A 20,055-nucleotide genomic window follows, 5' to 3' on the forward strand; every position below is an offset into this window, starting at 1 on the left:
TATGCGGGGGCGCTTTTCTACTGGGGTTATCTTCGGGTTGATTATCTTATTCTATTATCGTTATCTCTTTAGTATTAGAAAGCGGGCCTTGGCATAGGTTCCAATATGTATAAATAGGGAGGGTTCTGCCTCGTCTTAGTGGCATCATCAGTCACTCAGCGAGCGGAATCCGGTTTACAATATTACAAGTTTAAAAGCTACAGAACTATCGCTTAGCATTGGCATTTCCCCAAACAATATATTACCAGGTGTTTGAATTGAGGCTCTGGCTTCCCCACGAGGCTCCGGCCCATGAGTTTGAGGCTCAATTAAGGGGGGGGACCCAAATACTTTAATGCATTGATGGGGAGATCTCTCGAGCGAGACATATCCAACCATTCGTGTCGCACAGCACAACTGCGTTGACTAATTATAGTACCCAGAGTAGAGCACTCTACCTAACCAACTCTACTCTGCGATATATGCAGGTAAATATAGCCAGGGTTAGGTAGAATGTGTGTGGCCTGTTCCTGTTTGGGTGCTATCTCCGTGCAGGACTCTGGGGCCCAGGGAATCTCAACAGAGATCGTGGCTATGTCGAAATACCCACGATGGAGATGTATGTTTGGGAGAGTAGGGACATACATTCCTTTCAGCCCTAACTCTAATAGCCCCTCGACGTCCCTTGGCCCGGGGGCATGTAGGTTAGTACCTGCATGCGGCTGCTAGAGCCGCCGGCCGCCGCCGTCGGCGTACTCTCGAGTACCTAGCCCAGTGGAGGTGGTGAACCGGCGGTACGGCGTACCTTACTCTACCCTACCTTGGCTCCCTAGGGTGCGATAGATTATGAGACAGAGACAGAGACAGAGACAGGAAGGAAGATAGACGGTGGCTTGATGGCTGAGCTGTAATCCACGGATCCAACAACTAGCGTCATTTACAATTACTCTATGTACCTTGGACAGCGACAGTGACAGCGACAGCGACAGACAGTGACAGGCCGTCTGGATAGCCACATCCACAACCGCATCGTGAGTCTTGCATTAGGGGCGTAACACTCTGGCTTCTACCTACAGCCTCCGGTAGAATTATTGCGGAAAGGTGGCGTTGGAGAATCGCTCTGTTCTCGGCGTGATCGTTGTCTCTGTTTTCCACAATAATTCTACCGGAGGCTGTACTCTACTCTGGCTCCCACTCTATCCAGATAGCCACAGTTGCAGTCTCAAGTGTAGAGTAGAAATGCGCTCCCACTGGCTACAAAAAACCGCGCAGATGCGCCTGCAGGGACCTGCACTAACGGGTGCCCATTTCTACACCTTGCACACGAGTGGGGGGTCACCTGCACCCTGTGTTCTTTCTAGAAGCTCGCCGCATGCGTGCTAGTGCTGCAGATGACGAAATGGTACAGGAGGGATTTTTGTTGATGACTCTGCGGCTGTGGGGAGGGGGGTGTAGGGTGGTAGGGCAGGGAAGGAGGGATAGGAATAGGGATAGCAACAGCCTTATGACCAAGCTGCAGGATTCGGATAGGGCTGCAGTGGGTTGGGTTCGGGGTGGTCCGGTGAGACTTGGCTTGGTGGTAGAGGTGGTAGAGGTGCTGGGGTGGTTCGCCATGGGAGTAGAGTAAGTAGTGTCGGAGAGGAGCGATAGCGAGTGAGAGGGCTGGGGGGAGGGTGAGGGGTTACGATAGTGGGATAGGGATAAGGATAGGGATAGGGATTCTGTTGCTTTAGGTGTTTTAGTGAGAGGGGGATTTACAGTAACAGCCTATCATCAAGCGTATCAGTGAGTTTGTTGTATCATGAAGTTTACTTTTTACTCTACATTGTTTAATTATGGCATGGCATTCATACACGACACCGCACGACTTTTGGCAGATTGCCCAAGTACTCTACTCTGTAACCACCTCGTGGCCCGCCACGCCTGCCCGCCGGCCACGGACATGCTTGACTGCCAGCACAACAGCCAGCTAACAGACGCCGACCAGGGCTTAATCGAAAACAAAAACACTCGGGCCCACTGTTGGATCATGCCATGCCATCCAATCCAATCCGGGAAGGGAAGGGAAGAAAGAGGGAGGGTAGGAAGGGTACATTCCCTTCCCCTGTACAATTTGTTACATGCCAATATAGTCTCGTACCCATCCCCTACTTAGCAGCAAGCTGCTCAGTAATGCCCTGGAAGCATGGAAGTAGACGGGTTGGGGACGAGCCTAATGCCAATATTACTCCAGACATTAAGGTTACGCCCCGGTCGATTCCCTCAGCCAGTAGGACCCTAGGGAGGAGCCGACAGATAGCATAGGGCTGAAGGCACTGTACCAAAACAGGCAAGGTTCGCACCGGTAGGGTAGAGTACCGTGCACGTATCGAATGATTCTACGTGTAAGGTACATGTATGTATGTAGGGTAGGTACATCAAGAGTAGGGGGACAATCGAGCTAGGGTAGGGGAATGTTCCGGAAGCCAGGTTCTTCCTGGGATACTGTAGGGCTGGCTGACTGGTACATGGTCGGATTGGGTTGGGTTGGGTTGGGTTGGGTTGAGAGTGGTGGCTGGGTATGGGGGTTTGATCTGGTCCTACGTGGAGGAGAGGAGGTAAGGTACTTGCTGGATATCCGATCCTATGGTGTGTGCAGGTACGTGGAGATGGTATTACATGTACCTTAGTACTATACTCTACTATATCTAGTTAGCTAGAGTAGACTGATAGTAGTATTGGTACTGGAGGGTAAAATTACTGTAGGTGATTGGATGGCTTTGTACATCGTCACTTACTACAACACTACACTGCTTCATACTACAGTAGATGGTTTGGCATGGCCCGTACATACATGTACATGTACGTATGCTTAGCTTGCCCTCTAGTATCATGTCAAAGTATGTATCTATTCTGCCTCGAGCTAGCTCCTACTCTGCCTTTCCGTTACTCTAGATCAAGATCTAGATCATCATCTGTCTATCTGCATACATAAATTGCTTTTTTGAACTACGTACGAGTAAATTGAGACAATATCACGAGAAACCTAACTTTTTTTCCGAGAGAGAATTAGAAAACAAGACTTGATTCATATTGTACGCACCAATTGGACACTGCAGTGGCGGTGGGTAATTCACGCAATTACTCTTATACTCTAGGCTGCTGCTAGCTGAGGATCCCATCATGTCGGTGGTGTTTTTCATGAATCAATTTGATAGACATGTATGTACGTACAGGATAGATTTCATGGAATTCAAGACACGAAATGACTCTACAAGTGCAATTGTAACTTGGAAAAAAACTAAAAAAAGCCACCACCAAAACTCGATCATCACTATTACTGCCACGTACCAGCACTTGTTTAAACTTCACGAGCTCCAGAGATGATGGTCATGATCGTGATATGATACGTATGGAGAACAATATCGATATCGAATATCCAATTGGCCATGACGGAAAAAGCCACCACCGGAAATCTGTCAGAATGATCCTGGAAATCATGAGTGTAATACTTCCAGGAATCAGATCTCGTGCCCGAAACTCTACGTAAACGAGCCAAAGAATTCGAAAAAAAAACAAAAAAAGCGAAACAGAAACAAGGCCCAGCCCAGAGACTGAGAGATCTTAGTAGTCCCGTTAAGCCTCTGTCTCTCTCTCTATCTACCATCTCCCTGTGTCTCTAGTGCATGCTCTCCATCTCCCGGGTTTAATTTTCTTCGTCTAGTGCTCTCTACAGATAATCCCGAGACCGCAGCCATAAGCCCAAACAAGCCACCGAATCCCCCCCCCCCCCCCGGGCCCAAAACCATGATCACTGACACCACCCCCCGGCACCTGACGTATGGCAAATCAATCACGATACGATACGATAAGATACGATACGATACCGCCCGCTGCCATGCCACCCACTGTAAGACCCGTGCGGAATCGGATCTCACCGACTTCCCCCCGCAATCTACTCTACGGTTGCGGCGGTGGTCTATTGGCAGCGGTGCCGGTAGGTTGAGATGGATGACACGTGCATACATACATTTACATTTACTGCACCGTACCGGCCGCCGTTGGCGAAACGAAAAACGAAACGAGCAGATCTACCCTATCGGCCGGATCGGGCTGCTCTACTCGTATGTTCTGTTTTTACTTGCTACGGTGCCGACCTACCTATCTCGATTCCAACTGCCCGCGCGCGCGCCGCCATCCCACATGCCGAGTGAGTGAGTGAGTGAGTGAGTGAGTGAGCTTTCCGACTAGAGGACAGGCTTCCGAGATGGATGGATCGGGTTGGGACGCTGGTTACAATAGGTGAATTATTAAGCTCCCCACCATCCACGCCTTGTCTGCGCTCTGCGAGCCCGCATCCTCTCTCTCCCCTCACCCCAGTAACCTCTCTCTCTCTTCTCCATGTAGTAACCTACACACTCTACCGTCTACCGTGGAGTGGTGTGTGAGCCTTGGCCAGAGCACCCTACATGACATACAACACCCACGCCCCTGCCCGTGCATGCATGTGTGCGGTAGGGCTGAACTACAGTGCGGACTAACTAGGCCCAAAGTGGGAGGGAGAGAGAGAGAGAGAGAGAAGGCACTTCAGCCCTGGAAGTAACCCGGTGCATACATGTGTGTATGCATGGGGGCGGGCTGACATATTCTATCGAGCGCTTGAGTGCTTGAGTGCTCTTGTCTAGAGCAGTACTCTAGAGAGAGTGGATAGAGTGAAGCAAGCAAGTGGCGTATTGTAGGTAGGAAAAACAAGATGCAGGGAACTCAGCTGAGCGTCATCGGCATAGGGCTGAAGATTAATCGCTGGACACCGTACTGCCGTTTATCTGCTCGGTTAGCTAGCAAACTACATAGCATTCTCGGAGACCGATATGGTGCCTGCTGGTTGGCTGGCTGGCTAGCTGCTTGGCTTGGGTTGGGTTGGCTGGCTGGCTAGCTGCTTGGCTTGGGTTGGCGGTGCTGCCTTGAGTAGCTACTCTTGGGGGAAGGAAGGGTTGTGGGTGGTGATATCAGAGATCTGGTGAGGGACTGGATCGTGACGGGATGGACATGGTTCGTGGGGTTGGGGTTTCTGTGCTTCTACATCTTGACACTCGAGAGGAACAGGATCGGGGGGGGGCTAGATGTGAGGCGAGGCGGGGTGACTAACTACTGTATCTTTACTGCAGTCGCAGTGTCTTGGATTTGAGTAGCTATCGAGAATGGAATGGATTTCATCGTTATTGCTATCGTGATCATGATCAATTCTGCCTTTAGTCCGCAGCATCAATCATTCTCCGCGAGATCTCAATAAAACAAACAACCAGTAGAGCAGAGTAGAATAAACCAAAACCCAACCACCGACCCTCTACCTAGATGCCCATCGATCCCATCCCATCCCATTACCCACCTACCTACGTTTTTTCAGCTACACCTCAGCCGTACCTCCGAGACAAGCAAAAACCGGAAATGAAACATTCTAGTTCTAGCCCCATATATGCAAACTACTTGTTTCTACCTAACCCACCTACATCTAATTACTAGCTTGTTGAATTCTGAAAATGATGCAGATACGGTTATGTAAACCAAAGCACTAGCTCGCTGCTTGACCGGACTGGCTCTTGATCGGTGTATCACTGGCTCTTTCGGCGCACACACTACCTAGCCTCCCTAGGCCCCCCTCGAATTCCTGCTAGTTAGCAGGAATCCCCGTTAGATTACGTCCTATAATTACATCTCCTCACCTATGACATTTGCGAGAACAGAAAAGAGAAAAAAAAAAAATCCGGTGACCGGTATTGGAAACTATCTTTTTTGTTCGGCGTGGCAGCTGAATTATCTATTTATGTTTCAAGTAGTTAGTTGTGATTCCAATGTTGGGAATTGCAAAACGGAAGTATTGCCGGTGAGCTGAACGTGAGCGTTTCGGCCGATTGTATGGTACCTGCTAGCTAGGTAGGAGGTGGGGGAGAGGTCGGGGGGGGGGCTTGTAGTTAGTTGTAGGTAGCAGGATGGGGAGTGTAGATGGCCGGTACATAGTGGGATATGATATGTTACAGGTGTATATCTGTATTCTGGTATAAGGAGATTATATTGTACTACTAGGGGGGACCACGGTAGTTACTTGGGTTGGCTGGATGATCGTGACCCGGTACTTAATCTTTGCATATATGTGGCTTGATATTGCGATCCGATCGTCGACGTTAATGTGGATATTGGCTTTTGTTCTCGGTATATCTGATTGCTGGATTGATTGGATAGTTGGGCTCAGCATATTGAGGGCCTGTGGGTTTATCACTCGCTGTGTATGTGCGCTAGGTAGTTATTTGCCCCGTTATCAATTGGCCAATTAGGTGGTGGTGGAGACAGCACTTCTAGCTAGCCAGAGCTAGCTGAGATGTTTAATTAGCAATAGACTGGCAGCCAGTAGTTGATTGAGGAATTGGTTCTTTCTTTGAATCCAAGTGTTTCTTGTCTGAAACATAGTCTTTGATAGATGCTTGATCTGGCGATATCCGGCTGGGGGTAGCTGGGGTTTGATATCTGTGTCTTTGACTGGATCCGAGTATTAAGTGTGGTACGGTGGTAGTGTCGATATCGTTACCCGTCAAGTGCTGCCAAGCTAGCTTGATAGAAACCGAAGCTTGGCCCGTAAGTGTGGGGTCGCGATTGATCAACTGAACGGGCCAAGCACTACGTACTGGTAGAGAAGCTTATTTAGTTTTTCGGGCTCTATGTTGTCGGCCGCTGGTGCGGTTGTTCAAGTGTAACACCCCTCCATCGTAATATAGTGCCCGAGCTAATTAATTAAGCGTTGCCTTAGGCGCACATATGGCTTTTTGTGATAATTGAAGAGTATAATTTCTTCTGATTCCTTTTTTTTATTTTATTGTTATCTCTGGGTCGGTGGTTTCCTGAATTATCCTTGAGGTGAAACATGCAATGCACAATGACGGGTCATTGATGGTATTTTTGATACTTCGAGAGGAGTTGCCTCCGATGCTTATGGTGCCCGTGCGTATGTGATCACGGATTATCACTCGATTTATATCAGTGCTAATGATGTACATGTAGCTACATGTATATATCTTATCTTATCTTCAACCCAACCAATACTCAAACTGCCTCATGGAAAAAGAGCCCTTTGAAACGCCGTTGTGGAGTATGTAGTAGACAGAATTGATACCTGGACCCTAGACTTTGCAAATTTGCCTTCTTGTGAGTATTAGATTTATGGTTTTATCAACTCGAGTACACGTACGTGTGTCCTAAAGAGACATGTTGCCGGACCACAGCATGTTGAAAGGTTGCATCGAAGGTTATCTTCCTTCGAGGAAACTGAGCCTTTGAACAAACTAACACAGCATTGAGGGGATGACTGCTGGAGAACATCGTTCCGTGAATTCACCTATTGACTTCATCATCGTCTAACCTCAGCGCCTTACCTGCTGCCAGAGATTCCTTCATCTTCATCGCTGGGGTGATCATTCACAAGGCTGGCTGCATCTTTGGCCAGTTTTCCAGCTCGAGGTCAGGATTTCTTTAGAAACCTGGATCGTTGCGGTGTTGTGCTGCGAATGATATCTCGTGATTGAGGCTCCGAAGCGACACTCACAACCCCCCACCGCCGTGCCACCCCCGCCAAACGCACCTCGCGACGTTCAAATCCGCAATTGATCACCACCATGATCTCACGACTTCCCCGACAACTGCGGAAACCCCCAAGGGTCTTCTGCCCATCCTCCTCTTTTATCAGAATCACGAGCGGGCGTCGGTGTTTCTCCTCCGAGACCAGCACCAGTACCAGCACCACCCCAACCCCCGCCGACGCAGCCTCCTCGCAACCCCCGCCGACAGCGCCCAAGCAGACGCCCCCCCTCCGCCTTATCCGCGACGCCGCCGACTACCACACCGCAAACTGCATCAACAGGAACTACGCCGGCCTCTCCGCAAACCCCGCGCGCATCGTCGCCCTCCACTCCGAACTCACCGCGCTCGAAAACAGCGCCCGCTCCGCCCGCGAGGAGAAGAATGCCGTCCTCTCCAGCATCAAATCGTACGCCAAAAAGCACCACGCCCCGCCCCCGGCGGATCTCCACGCCTCTGCAAAACATCTCAAGGCCCACATCGCGACCCTGACCGAGTCCGAATCGCGGCTGGAAGAGGAACTGCGCTCCCTAGCACTCGCCCTGCCCAACCGCACCCACGTCGAGACCCCCGTCGGCGCCGAACCGCGCCTCCTGGGCTACATCAACGAGGGCCTTGCCAAAACCACTGACTGGGCGTCCAAAAAGTCCCACACCGACATTGGCGAAGAGTTGGGCCTCCTCGACTTTGCCTCCGCCTCCACCGTCAGCGGGTGGGGATGGTACTACCTCCTCGACGACCTCGTCCTCCTCGAGCAGGCACTCATCAACTACGCGCTCACCACCGCGCGCACGTCCGGCTGGCGCCTCGTCTCACCGCCCAGCATCGTATACTTGCACATCGCCTCCGCCGCGGGCTTCCGGCCTCGCGACGCGAACGGCGAGCAGCAGGTGTACGCCCTCGAGACGGCCGACGGCAAGATCCCGCATTCGCTCGCAGGCACCGCCGAGATCCCACTGGCGGGGTTGGGCGCGGGCCGGGTATTTGAGGCCGCCGAACTCCCGCTAAAGGTCGTGGGCGCAGGGCGCGCGTACCGTGCGGAGGCGGGCGCCCGGGGCGTGGAGAGTAAGGGCCTATACCGCGTTCACGAGTTCACAAAGGTGGAGCTGTTCGCATGGACGCCTGCCGACGATGCGGCGGTTAACGACCAGGGCGGCAATGTCGTCCCCGCCCCGGACTCAGCAGCGGAGCGGGTGTTTACGGAGATGCTGGAGTTCCAGAAGAACCTCATTTCGAGCCTAGGTCTCTATGCGCGGGTGCTCGAGATGCCGACCAAGGACCTGGGCGCGAGTGCGTGTCGCAAGATCGATATCGAGGTGTACATGCCCTCGCGGTCGGGCAAGGATCCGTGGGGCGAGGTGTCGAGTTTGAGTAACTGCACGGACTATCAGGCGCGCAGATTAGATACCCGGGTCAAGGACTCCAGTGGAGGAAGAGGGTTTGTGTGGACGCTGAATGGGACGGCGGTGGCGGTGCCGAGGATGCTGATTGCGTTGTTGGAGTATGGGTATGAGGAGGGGGTGGGGGTGAGGGTGCCGGAGGTGTTGCAGCCGTTTATGGGGGGCGTGGACGTTATTAGGCGGCGGTAGTGGGGGCGCGGGGAGGTTGTATATAGGATATTTTTTTATAGACGGTTGTTAGACTTGGAAAGTGTTTGAATGTGCTGTTGTGATGTAGGGAAATGATTGACTTGCGGGGTTCTCGTAAGTGGCATGGGAGGTGAGGAGAGTGGGATCACAGCTGGATAGATAGCTAGCTGTCCATAATACAACCCGGACCGTCTCATCTCTCTCTGGATCTAAAACATCCCGGGCAGTAAGAAACACAGAAACACCACAGAAAGATCGTGAACGTACCGTTCCTACCCCATCACCGTATAACCCCCCTAGTTCTCCCACACAAACCAAGCTAGGCGGCACATCGAGCTAAACCAATCGAGTGACCGCATGTGACCGATCCCGCGACTGATTTCATGGATGATCACTCGATCGCTCGATTTTGGTTTCTCATTCCTAGGAGAAAGTGGAGTAGTAGTAGCTATAGGTGGTGTCGCGGTATACGTCGTGGCGGCGGTTTTGGTTCTAATAGTGTTGTGACGGGTGGGACTGGACCATGGAGTGATGGCGGGGTTGAAGTGGTAGGTGGGACTGGTGACTGGATGTGTTTCCTTGGTTATTCAGGGGGCTACATCTAGATAAGTAAAGGTTCGTTCTCGCCCAGAGAGTATAGTAGTATAGTGGAGGAGGTGGGGAGGGGGGTGTCTAAACCACTTAGCTAGATGGCCTAGGGACATATGCCTATAGACCCCATCCACCCCTTCTCACGCGGCCAAGTATTGCGGTGTACGCTTTTATATGAGAGGCAGGCAGGTAACCTAGTTGTCAACCGTACTCCTGTCTAAGTGATCGAGACGTGGTTGGTGTGATGAGTACACCCCGACACCCCTACCGGCGTGCTCCCAGCCTGCCTATCTAGGGAATACGCAGGTTCGAGTGATAAATTGTGGTTAACATTATGCCCTCAACCCAACACATTTTATCCGGGACTACGGCATTTCCAGTCCGGTCCTACTGGTACGTTCTCTGTGAGGGCTGAATGTAGGCATGGATAGAGGCGGGCGCGAGGGGAGAATAAATAGATGTTGCTAGCCGCTGCCGAGATGGGGCGAGTGATGGCTTGTGATTGACAAATCCCCGACTCCTGCTGGCCTAGGTGGGGGACGAGGAGTGATGGTTACCCATGTGTTAGATCTTTGAATTCCTGAAGATCGTACGTTGGTCTGTATGAGGATTATACCATTTATCTCCCCGGGCCCCTCCAAGCTGGACACAGCCCCTTCCATGCACAGCCGGCTGGTTTCTCTTCACCCCTCCCAGACAAATCCCTATAGAGACCACTTCACTTGCGGACTCTTCCTAAATCAGAAGGCGTCTTCAGGTATACCTCTCGAGACTACATGTAAATTAAAAAGAGTACCCGGCCCTTACTCGAACAACACTCACTTACCCACCAGAAATCCTCACCCGCTGTCCATGTTGCGTCCCGCAGCAGCAATGCCAATAAATTTAGTATAGCACCATCACTCAGTCCAAGGCACTACTCAAAGCGCCCTGTTTTACTCGGAAACCTGGCCTACTACAAGCAAGAGACACCTCTAGTCAGCTGGCTTGTCTCTTCACCTTGGGCGTCGCGTAACATGGAAACCAAGATGAGATGACTCTTACCAGGCGTACCCTAGCCGAATAGGGAGGCGGGAGGGGGTAAAGGGAATATAGATAGGTAAGAATCATTTTGGCGCGTACGAGTACTGTTACTACTGTAAAGTACAGTAGTAAACGCTTCCTCGGATTGAGGGTCTGCATACCCGGCTCTATTAGACTTTGACTGGCTTTATCTATAGCTTATCAGCCCCGATGATGATGAGGGACGTAGGGTCATTTCTAGCTAGCCCTAGGCTGAGATAAGGTACCACGAGGAGTTGTGAGTTTGACTCTATTTGCGTCGAACTTAATAAGTGGTTTTGAGAGGGTTCGGCTTCATGAGTGGCTCCAAGTAAGGCTTAATCTTACCGCATCATTGCATTAAAAGAAAAATAATTAGAAAAATGGGGATGGTAATTAGGGAGCGGATGGGGGTGTAGATCTGTATAGCGAATTAAGGTGAAATGGAATTGATTGATTGACAAGAGGAGTGGTCCCTCTTTCCTATATATAGTTAGCTAGTGCACCCTTGCCCCCTTCTTAGAGTTCCGTTGTCTACAGGGCACTGTAGTAGTTGGTTACATGTCCTTAACAGACCCTAACCCTTGTGTGTACATATATATACATGTATGTACATGTCTACTAGTAGTGGCCCACCTCGCGACCGCGAGGTCTCTCCCACCGCCATGCAGTATTTCCCACCTCCAGTACACGTACTTGCTCACCCATAGTAGTTGGCCAGCTCCAGTAGTTAATTACTGTTCCCTTATCCATCTATAGTAGTTTCCCATAGCCAGCGCCTCCCATATCGACGTTGGCCAGCTCCCGCTGTTGACCATAGCCAGCTCTCAGTCACTCATTGCCAGCTCCCGCAAATGTCCACCTTCTCCATAATGATCCAGTTCCTTCAGTTAATAATAAGGTACCAATTCCAATACCGCCCACAATTAATTCCACCTCCAATGCCATCCTGTTAATGAGTTCGGCATGCCAGTGTCCCGGTTTTTGGTGGGTGGTCTGGTTGCCATGGGGGTTAGGGTTTCCAGCTCTCGACCAATCATATTCCAAAGCGTTTAGAAAAACCATAATCCAGTACATAATAGACTTGAGCTACAGGAGGGGTAATGATCGTTTTGTCAACGACTACCAACGACGTCTAATCTAGGTGGACAAGCCAACACTGGAGCCGCAACAGACTGAAATATCAAGGCAAGTGAAAAAGAAAGTGCATCGGCCACTTCCATAAACTTATAATTTAAGCGCTTAAAGCCGATATGACTGCCATGAACTCCAACTCGAGGGTAGTTAGTGACAAGGGCGATGTTGCTCGACTAGTCCTAATGCCATGGAGTCTGACTCAAGACGGTACTCATGGCTATTTAAGAATCTCTGATTTTGTTTTTTTACACCCCACACAAGAAGCCCCCAAATAATACCCCCCATCACAAACAATCACCCGGAACGTCGTGAAGGAGGGGTAAATTAAACTAACGTTCGTTCAGCTGGTGCAAAATTCCAAATATAGCATAGGTAGCATAGCGAATTACGGTAGGTGCTTAGTAGTTGGGTGGCGGTGGCGCCCGCCAGTAGTGGGGTTTTTCTTTCAAATCGGGTTAGTGATCAATGATTTCTGCGACAAGTCAGCCCAACCCAACCACATGAAAGAAAAATATATATACATACATGTACATATATACCCTTCCTCCTTCCCACTCGCACAGCTGAAATTCAGTTATCGCAACCGTGCTATGATGGGGCTGACGACGTGCCCGGCCATGGACTGGTCAGCATCATGATATGGTCCAACAACAACCACAGCTGGGGAAAGGTGGTAGCGAAAAACAATTATACCGCTCTTCTGCCGGCCAGTGAAACTCCTCTCGAGCTCTCCCTAGGCCTGATGGTGGTGGTGGTGATGGTTAGTTGTCTGGCTTCACACCTCGTCGTCGGATTTCATGAAATAGCCCCCCCACTTGAATGATCTGGCCACGCGAGACTTGGCCGTATATACCGATAATGATATGCCTCTACTTTTGGATCTACTCAACGATCTTCTCCTCTATCTCTCTGAGGCAATGGCCGGCTCATATCACATATCACTTCTTTGTTCATACATACATACGTACGCGGCTTGGGCAACATCTCACATCCAGGGCCGATATTATCCCGTGCGGTGATCTACATGTGAAATGCGTGAATACAGAACTTTGGGGCTATCAATATACAACTTGGGCAATGTTTATCACTTGCTAGTTCTCGGCAATCCTATCGTCGGATACCAGGTGGACGACTACATGGAGTCCATCTCCCCTCTATCTGCGTCAATTGTTGATAAAGCTAGTAAGAATATTGGTCCATACAACACATGATTGCCTATGGAAAAGCAAAGAACGTACGTATACATGTAAGTATCGCTAACGTCACCTCTTCTCGTGATTTATTTGGCTCAGGGTGCTCAAACAGGAATCGATTCACTCAACCCCCATAAAATAAAAGCCGCGCATTCTCTTAAAAATATTTACAACGAAAAGATCGTGATAAAACATATGTATGTTTGAGTGCCTGTTACCCCCTCCTCCACTAATTCAAATCTTTACAGAAGCAAAACAAAACAAAGAAAAAGAAACAACAAGACTCGTTGTATACAATACTCAAAATACACTATAGTCGGCTCTCTTTATAGGGTTTGATTGGGACCGGAGAATCGCATCTTTACAAAGAGGGGGATCTTGCAATAAAGGGAAGGAAACCGGGACCAACAAATATCGCCCTTCTGATGGTTAATCCCCTTTGGGGAAAAATCCTCAATATAGAGAGGCCGACTATAAGATTACTCCCCTCTATCGTATAAGAAATGCCTATGACTAGGTCCTCCCATATATACCTCGAAATTTGGATCAAAAGTCAACATCTGCTGATACACATCCCAATCAATTTGATGCGGCATCGGTGATTGTTGATCTGGAAGGGATCCCTGTGGATTTTCCTCAACAGCAGTCGGTAAACCTGCGCCTCCCATGCCCGGGTCCACGAATATCAGCCCGGAATGCGTCTGGTGATGTTCCTGTGATTGTGATTGTGGAAGTTGATGTGGAAGTGGATGTGGAAGTGGATGTGGTAGTGGAGGAGGCTGGGTTACAGGTTGGCTTGAGTGCAGCAGTTGCTGGTATGTCGGGACGAGAGAGATATTGGTGGTCGGTATCCAGCGGGGTGTGTTACCTTGGAGGGTATGGTATCCGCCGTATACAGCGTTATTGTATTGTGGAGTCGCGATGGCGCTGCTGGATTCAACGTTATCCCACGGACCTTTTGGTGTTGATACACCATGAATCTCTTCAGCTTTTTCGTCGATGGTATCTTCGCTTGCTTCCGGGATTGGATGGGGAAGCTCCCCCGTGACTCCAGTCTGATAACCGAACATTTTTGCGAAATTTTGGAATAATTCCAGTAATTTCTGACCCAGAGAGTGGCTTCTTGCAGCACTCTTCAATGCTCTTGCACAAACGCCTACTTCATCAGCGGTAACATCAAGTAGAGAGCGATCATTGCAGTAATGACCAAGAAGCAGAACTGTCGCTGCACGGAACGTATGAATAAGGACGAGCTCATCGGTGCGGAGACCAAAAATACGATCAAACTCGGGGTTTTTGATCACTCGAGATAATATATGAGCTGTAATTTTGGCAACCTGAATTGACTGAGCGAGACAGAAAGTCCGGAACTCACGAAGAAGGGAGGGGGTGCCGGTAAAGTCGGTAAAATAGCGGTAAAGAATGATACGTGAGTGTTGAAGATGGAATAATGCTGTTAAAATTTAGCCATTGGTTTCTATATTCGTGGGACATCATGACGGGACTTATACGTCTTACTGCGGGAAGGTCGAGAACATCTGATCTTCTCAAATCTGTCATTTCCGATGGAAAAACCTCCCACGCCTTCTTCAACATTTCATCTATGTTCTGCAAATGTTTGACATCCTCCTCGCCACCATTTTGCTTCAATTCAATATTCAACAAATTTTCACTGGCCTTAGCGATATAGATCGTTGCTTTAAACACCTGCAAGGATGTTTCTGTTTCTTCGTCGTTGAAATCGTCTTGACGATCTATCATATTGGTTACTCCAGGGGATCTTGATGAGCCTTGATCGTCTTGGCCGCCTTGAGTGCCTTGGTTATCGTTCTCTTGGTTATTATCCCCTCTCTTGCTACCAGGAAGTCCCGGAAGACCGACATCGATATGTTGATCGAGAAATATTACGGGTCGGCCAAGTTTCATCGAAATCTTCCGGTCTTGGATATATGCAACCCAGAAAAGACGAGTTCGACATTCAATTTCAACGTCATTATAGAGCCCGGATGGAGTACGGCGGTAAATGCCAATATCCTGACACACACGAGCCATGGCACCTGTTATCATCCAGCAAGGGGATGGAAGAAAGGCTTTATCGAGGTAGAAAGCCATGAGTAAGAGATCTGTTGTTTAAATACCTGTTAGGAGATTTTCAGGATGGCCAGTATAGTAGAAAAAAGAAAGAAAGAAAGAAAGAAAAGAGGGGGGGGGGGGGATACATATGGCGTCGTCGATGGTGTAATCGGGATTGTTCAGATTCGAATATTTTCGTCCAAACTCAAAGAACATCCATCCGTTCCTACCATCTACCATTAGCTGACAATATAGGTAACATATCATTACCATGAAACCTACATACCTTTCCTGCACATGTGCCCAATCTCCACCCTCCGGCTCGTCTAGCTCTCCAGGTTCGATAAATTGATTTGCTACCGCTAGCAACATCATAATTACACAAAAAACACTTCTCACCGCCTCGTTATCCCCATCCCATATGGGAAGTTTCCATGCCCGCTCAATCTTTTTTTCCAAAGCTGGCCAATAAAATATCGGCGTGTAATTCTGCACCGTTGTCCGAAATACTTCAAACATCTGCTTTGCCAATTTAAGTGGAGGAAGTAGGGCTCGTAAGTCGAAGGGAAGATATTTATCCGGTACCGACGGGTTTGGTATCCGTGTATTCGGATTTGGGGATGGCGGCCCCCCTGTATTCATCGTGGGATTTGACGCCGGAGGCGGCCTGTAACCAAGACGAGAAAGATAGTCATTATAGGAGTGCAAAAAGCTCGGACATGAGCTCGGACCGAAGATATGATGATCCCACGAAGTTCCATCATTTTGATACAACTCGTGTCTGCTTTGATCCTTGCGTGCCCCACCATAACCTCCTGGTTCGCCATATGCATCGTTCTTCGGAGAGCTGCGGGATGGTTGGCGTTCGTGGCTTGATGTAGAGCCTCTGAAACGTGGGCTGGTGATACTAAATTCGGAGTTTATAGGTGAATGCGGAGGCTTCTCTGTAGATCCGGTCTCGCTACCAGAGAGGGCAATGTGTTGAAGTTTATTCTCGGCTTCGGCGAGTTTGCGAGTCAGCTCTTGGACCGTGCTTTCTAGAGCTCTTACACGCCTGGAAATCGGTTGAGGAAGATTGTCAACAACTATTTATCCAAAAGTTACACAAAAAAGGTACAGACCTCGCAGGTCCAGCCCGCCTTCGATCCTCACCCCCCGAGAATTTACAGACCAAGCTGGCAGATACGCACGCAGAACACGGACCATGATCAGGAGTATCACACTACAGAATACATCACATATCAGAATACGGCTCAACACTATTTTCACAAGCAAAAAGTTATCTTACCTTCGTTTTTCGAGCTCGACAAGCATCACAGGCTCTACTCCTCCTTCTTCTCTGAAATGGTCTTCTTGACCCAGCTGGCCTTCCGGTTGCTTGGACCTCTGGCAATAATGTAAGAGAATCGTCTCCTTCGAGCGGTATTAAGCTCGCGGTACCAGGACTAATTGCCGGCGGTGGTGAGGCGACGGTGCTATGTTCTGAGTGATCTGAGCCAGGAGGTTCCTGTTTAAGTTCTGGATCAATCTCCATGATGCCTACTAGGATCAGTCCCCGCAGATATTACTCAGTGGGGTAACGGTATTTCACTAAGAGAATTCGAATAGAGTGTATGGAAATACGAAAAGGCAGAAGAAGAAGCAAAATGCTGGAGAGAAGGCCGAGAGCTAGGATTATGAACGGTAGACGGAAGGTTAGGAGGGGTCTATCGATCTGTACAACTGTATAACTGTACAACTGTCCTCTGATTGTTGGTGTTGTTAAGATTAAGTTCCTGGCTACCTATTCTTTGCGGGGTTATTTTGTCCGCCTTCCACACGTGTCGAGAAAAGAAAATAGCTGGTTATCGTGGTTTTTGCTGCTTTGCTAAGTAAGAGCCACAGTGAAGCATGCCCGACGTCATTGCAGTGTGGCGGGAACACCATCATGACGCACATCATTGCCTAGTTGGACCCACCGAAGTTGAAACCCAAATTCTCAACCTCAAACTCAGAACTGCTAGGGGGAAAAGCTTATGCAAAAACCAAAAACGAACTCATGCACATAAATACCCTGAAGAGTGATCTCCAGCACTTGAGGTAATCCGGACACGCTTGCCAAGCGTAGAAGAGAGCGACGTCAATCTAATAATCCTTGCTGAATATGTTTAAATACTGCCATATGATATCATTGCTGTGGCGTAACGTCTAGTCATATTGTCCAAGATTCGATCAAAGGTGTAATTGGGGATCTGTTATTCAGTTTAGATTTGCTGTAAGTTTTTTGGTGCATGTTTCGTTGAGAACTTAAGAGGTCAATTAAGAATCCGAGTGGAAAAGAATGGAGGGGAGGAGAGGAGAGGAGAAGAGGAAGAGGAGGTAAGTGAGGGGAAACCGGTCGCAACGCTGGCAACATTTTTTTTTCCTCTGGAGAGAGAGCAAATATGTAATAATTATCTAAGTACTCAATTGGAGCTGCGCTATATATAGTTCCTTCTGGTTCAATGACGAATAGTTATATGCGCACTTATTGGCCTGGTCAAAAACTAGATCTGTTGAAGGGCCTTATATTTTTAAGTATACAAATTGCATGCAAGTGTCGGGAAAGAGTCTGTTTAATTTTCAATAGTGGGATTATGTGTCCTTAGGTCATCTCCAATAATAAACAAGTAGATAAAACAAGCAGAACTGATCAGATCATGGCTATCAGTTATATATACATTGTACATGTAGTTACAAGGAAACTTTTTGATAAGGATAAATCGCAGTAGACAAAGAATAACCAAACAAGGAAAGTTCCTAATTCCATACGGATGAGACAGCACGATCGATCCTACACTTATGTACCCGATTGGTTTGCAATTGGTCATTCGCCATTGACCCAGGCCGTTCGTCTTTAACCCTACCATTGGCAATATTAATTCCCTGAACAAAGTAGGTACAGTCACTTCTGGGGTCATGATGAAGCTAGTTCGATAGCGAATAATGAATTGCCAACCAGATGCGCGTCAACCAGCAAGAAGACGAGGCTTATACGATTTTTGCACCATGACCGTGTATATGTGTATATGTATGCATGTCTCTCTGGTTTAACTGATTAATTTACACTAGACAGACTTCTAGGTTTTCAAATGTTACTCACGCTTGTGATACCAATTCAGTTCGAGCACACCTATCCACCCACTCACTTTTCGCTGAAAACCAGCCCTCGCCCTAGGTTTGTCTCCTAACCGCCACGAGGTTCAAGAGCTCCGGAGCCGTACCCAAAACTTTGATGCAGTTTTCTCGGCGAACATTGTAATACCAAAAATGGTGTTTATTATAAACACGCCTATCATGCTATGTTATCAATATATACCAACCATCTCATGTTGTGAGAATATAGAGATCATACCTGCTCATAATCAACATTGTACTGTGGTAAGTTTCAGAGATATCTATATCAGGCCTATAGCTATGCATGTATAGATAGGCCAGATCACTCCTAGGAAGAGGAAGATACTACCACCACGAGTCGTAGTCGAAATTGTTCACCAACAAAGGTAACTGAACCGCGATTCTGCCGGTATTTCATCAGATTCTGGGAAGTTTAGATTCTGCAACTGAAGCGATAACCATACGATTCTGAAACTTATCATCAGCCAAAGGCCACTACTTCTCTAACTCTATAAAGATATCAGTTTCAACACTCATCTACAACTGTTTCCGCAGCTCCATTCATACTTGTCTCTATAATCTTAACAAACTCATCTTGTTGTGCATTCGACCATTCCTGATACAGTCTCATCTGCTCCTCTCCGCTGTGAACATTTGAAATGACGGCTACAGTACCAGGGCGGATAAAGAGCCAATAAACTAAAAGACAGGATGAAAGTGTAGTGAAAAATGATGATAGAGAAGTGGGTCGTTGCTGGATATATGATTTTGGCGACCAGGGCGATGGTTTTGAGGGCTACATATGCCTGTATGAGCGGTGAGGCCTCGAGCTGTGTATTAGTATAAATCTTGTGAGGTACTGTCCCTCCTCAATGCTGCGATTTGATGGTATCTGATAAAATATAAGAGGTATTTGTAAGTGTATTTTCTTCAAGTTCTTAGATGCGCCTTTATAATTATAGATGGTATCTCCGTACTCTAGATCGGTGTTTTTCAAGTGCGCCCAATTACTTTCGAGCGCCCCCACACAACCCCGGGCACTGCATACTCCAATAGAGTGTTTTGAAAAGAAGATGCGGATCATTAAGAAAAAAGGGAAAGACGTACATGTTTTGAAAGGCGTTGAAAAGGGAAATGCTAGACTTCCCTTTCAGGATAAGAAGTGGCGTGCGCACGTGGGATCTTCAAGATTAAAGTTTGCTAGCGTTCCCGAGCCACGAACCGATCTACAGATTCGCAAGGTACGTAGCCTTACTGGGAGGTAATACATGTAGCTTTTGCTGAGTACATGCATGGGTGACAAATGACTCTACACACCACTACATGTACATACATGTATGCACATTAATGCTAGTGTATGTACTTGAAGTATCATGCTATATCACTCGAGTTATAATATTTGAGAGAGCTAAAACGCTCTGGTTCAGAGCTACCTTTCCTCTTCTCTATCCACCCAGACATGTCTTTGTCGGACTTTGATCTACAAGTACTAGGATAAAAGACAACATAAGATCAGCCTTTAGGCAAGATAAGGTACGTACTCCCGGATCCCCCGGAGATCGATTGAATCTATCTTATACGTACGAAAGCTCTTGAATACAGGGAGAGATCGGCCAATCGTTATGAGATACTTAAGTAATTCGCTTCGCCTCTAGCGCTTTCCAGACAGACTTGTCCCTCAATTAACTTTACTACAGATAAGACGGAAGACC

General features: G+C 48.3%; 3 protein-coding genes across 3 annotated transcripts; 1 reads left to right on the top strand and 2 right to left on the bottom strand.

Annotated features, from left to right (window-relative positions):
* Window positions 1-7,053: 7,053 nt before the first annotated feature.
* On the bottom strand, window positions 7,054-7,425 carry H6S33_000128 (uncharacterized protein; the record flags this gene model as incomplete). Its single annotated transcript, XM_044831471.1, has 3 exons — window positions 7,054-7,135; window positions 7,199-7,264; window positions 7,346-7,425. 3 exons carry the CDS (start codon window positions 7,423-7,425, stop codon window positions 7,054-7,056), a joined length of 228 nt encoding a protein of 75 aa, XP_044699687.1.
* Window positions 7,426-7,622: 197 nt separating this feature from the next.
* Window positions 7,623-9,173, top strand: H6S33_000129 (uncharacterized protein; the record flags this gene model as incomplete). The annotated part of the gene is made up of 1 exon (XM_044831472.1): window positions 7,623-9,173. The coding sequence occupies one exon, from the start codon at window positions 7,623-7,625 to the stop codon at window positions 9,171-9,173; it is 1,551 nt and encodes a 516-aa protein (XP_044699688.1).
* Window positions 9,174-13,614: 4,441 nt separating this feature from the next.
* H6S33_000130 (uncharacterized protein) lies at window positions 13,615-16,742 on the bottom strand (the record flags this gene model as incomplete). The annotated part of the gene is made up of 7 exons (XM_044831474.1): window positions 13,615-14,588; window positions 14,647-15,192; window positions 15,355-15,434; window positions 15,495-16,262; window positions 16,326-16,430; window positions 16,497-16,594; window positions 16,644-16,742. 7 exons carry the CDS (start codon window positions 16,740-16,742, stop codon window positions 13,615-13,617), a joined length of 2,670 nt encoding a protein of 889 aa, XP_044699689.1.
* Between the last annotated feature and the right edge of the window lie 3,313 nt (window positions 16,743-20,055).

Source organism: Morchella sextelata (genome assembly GCF_020137385.1).
Source record: "Morchella sextelata strain SCLS chromosome Unknown scls_1, whole genome shotgun sequence".
NCBI classification, from domain to species: domain Eukaryota; kingdom Fungi; phylum Ascomycota; class Pezizomycetes; order Pezizales; family Morchellaceae; genus Morchella; species Morchella sextelata.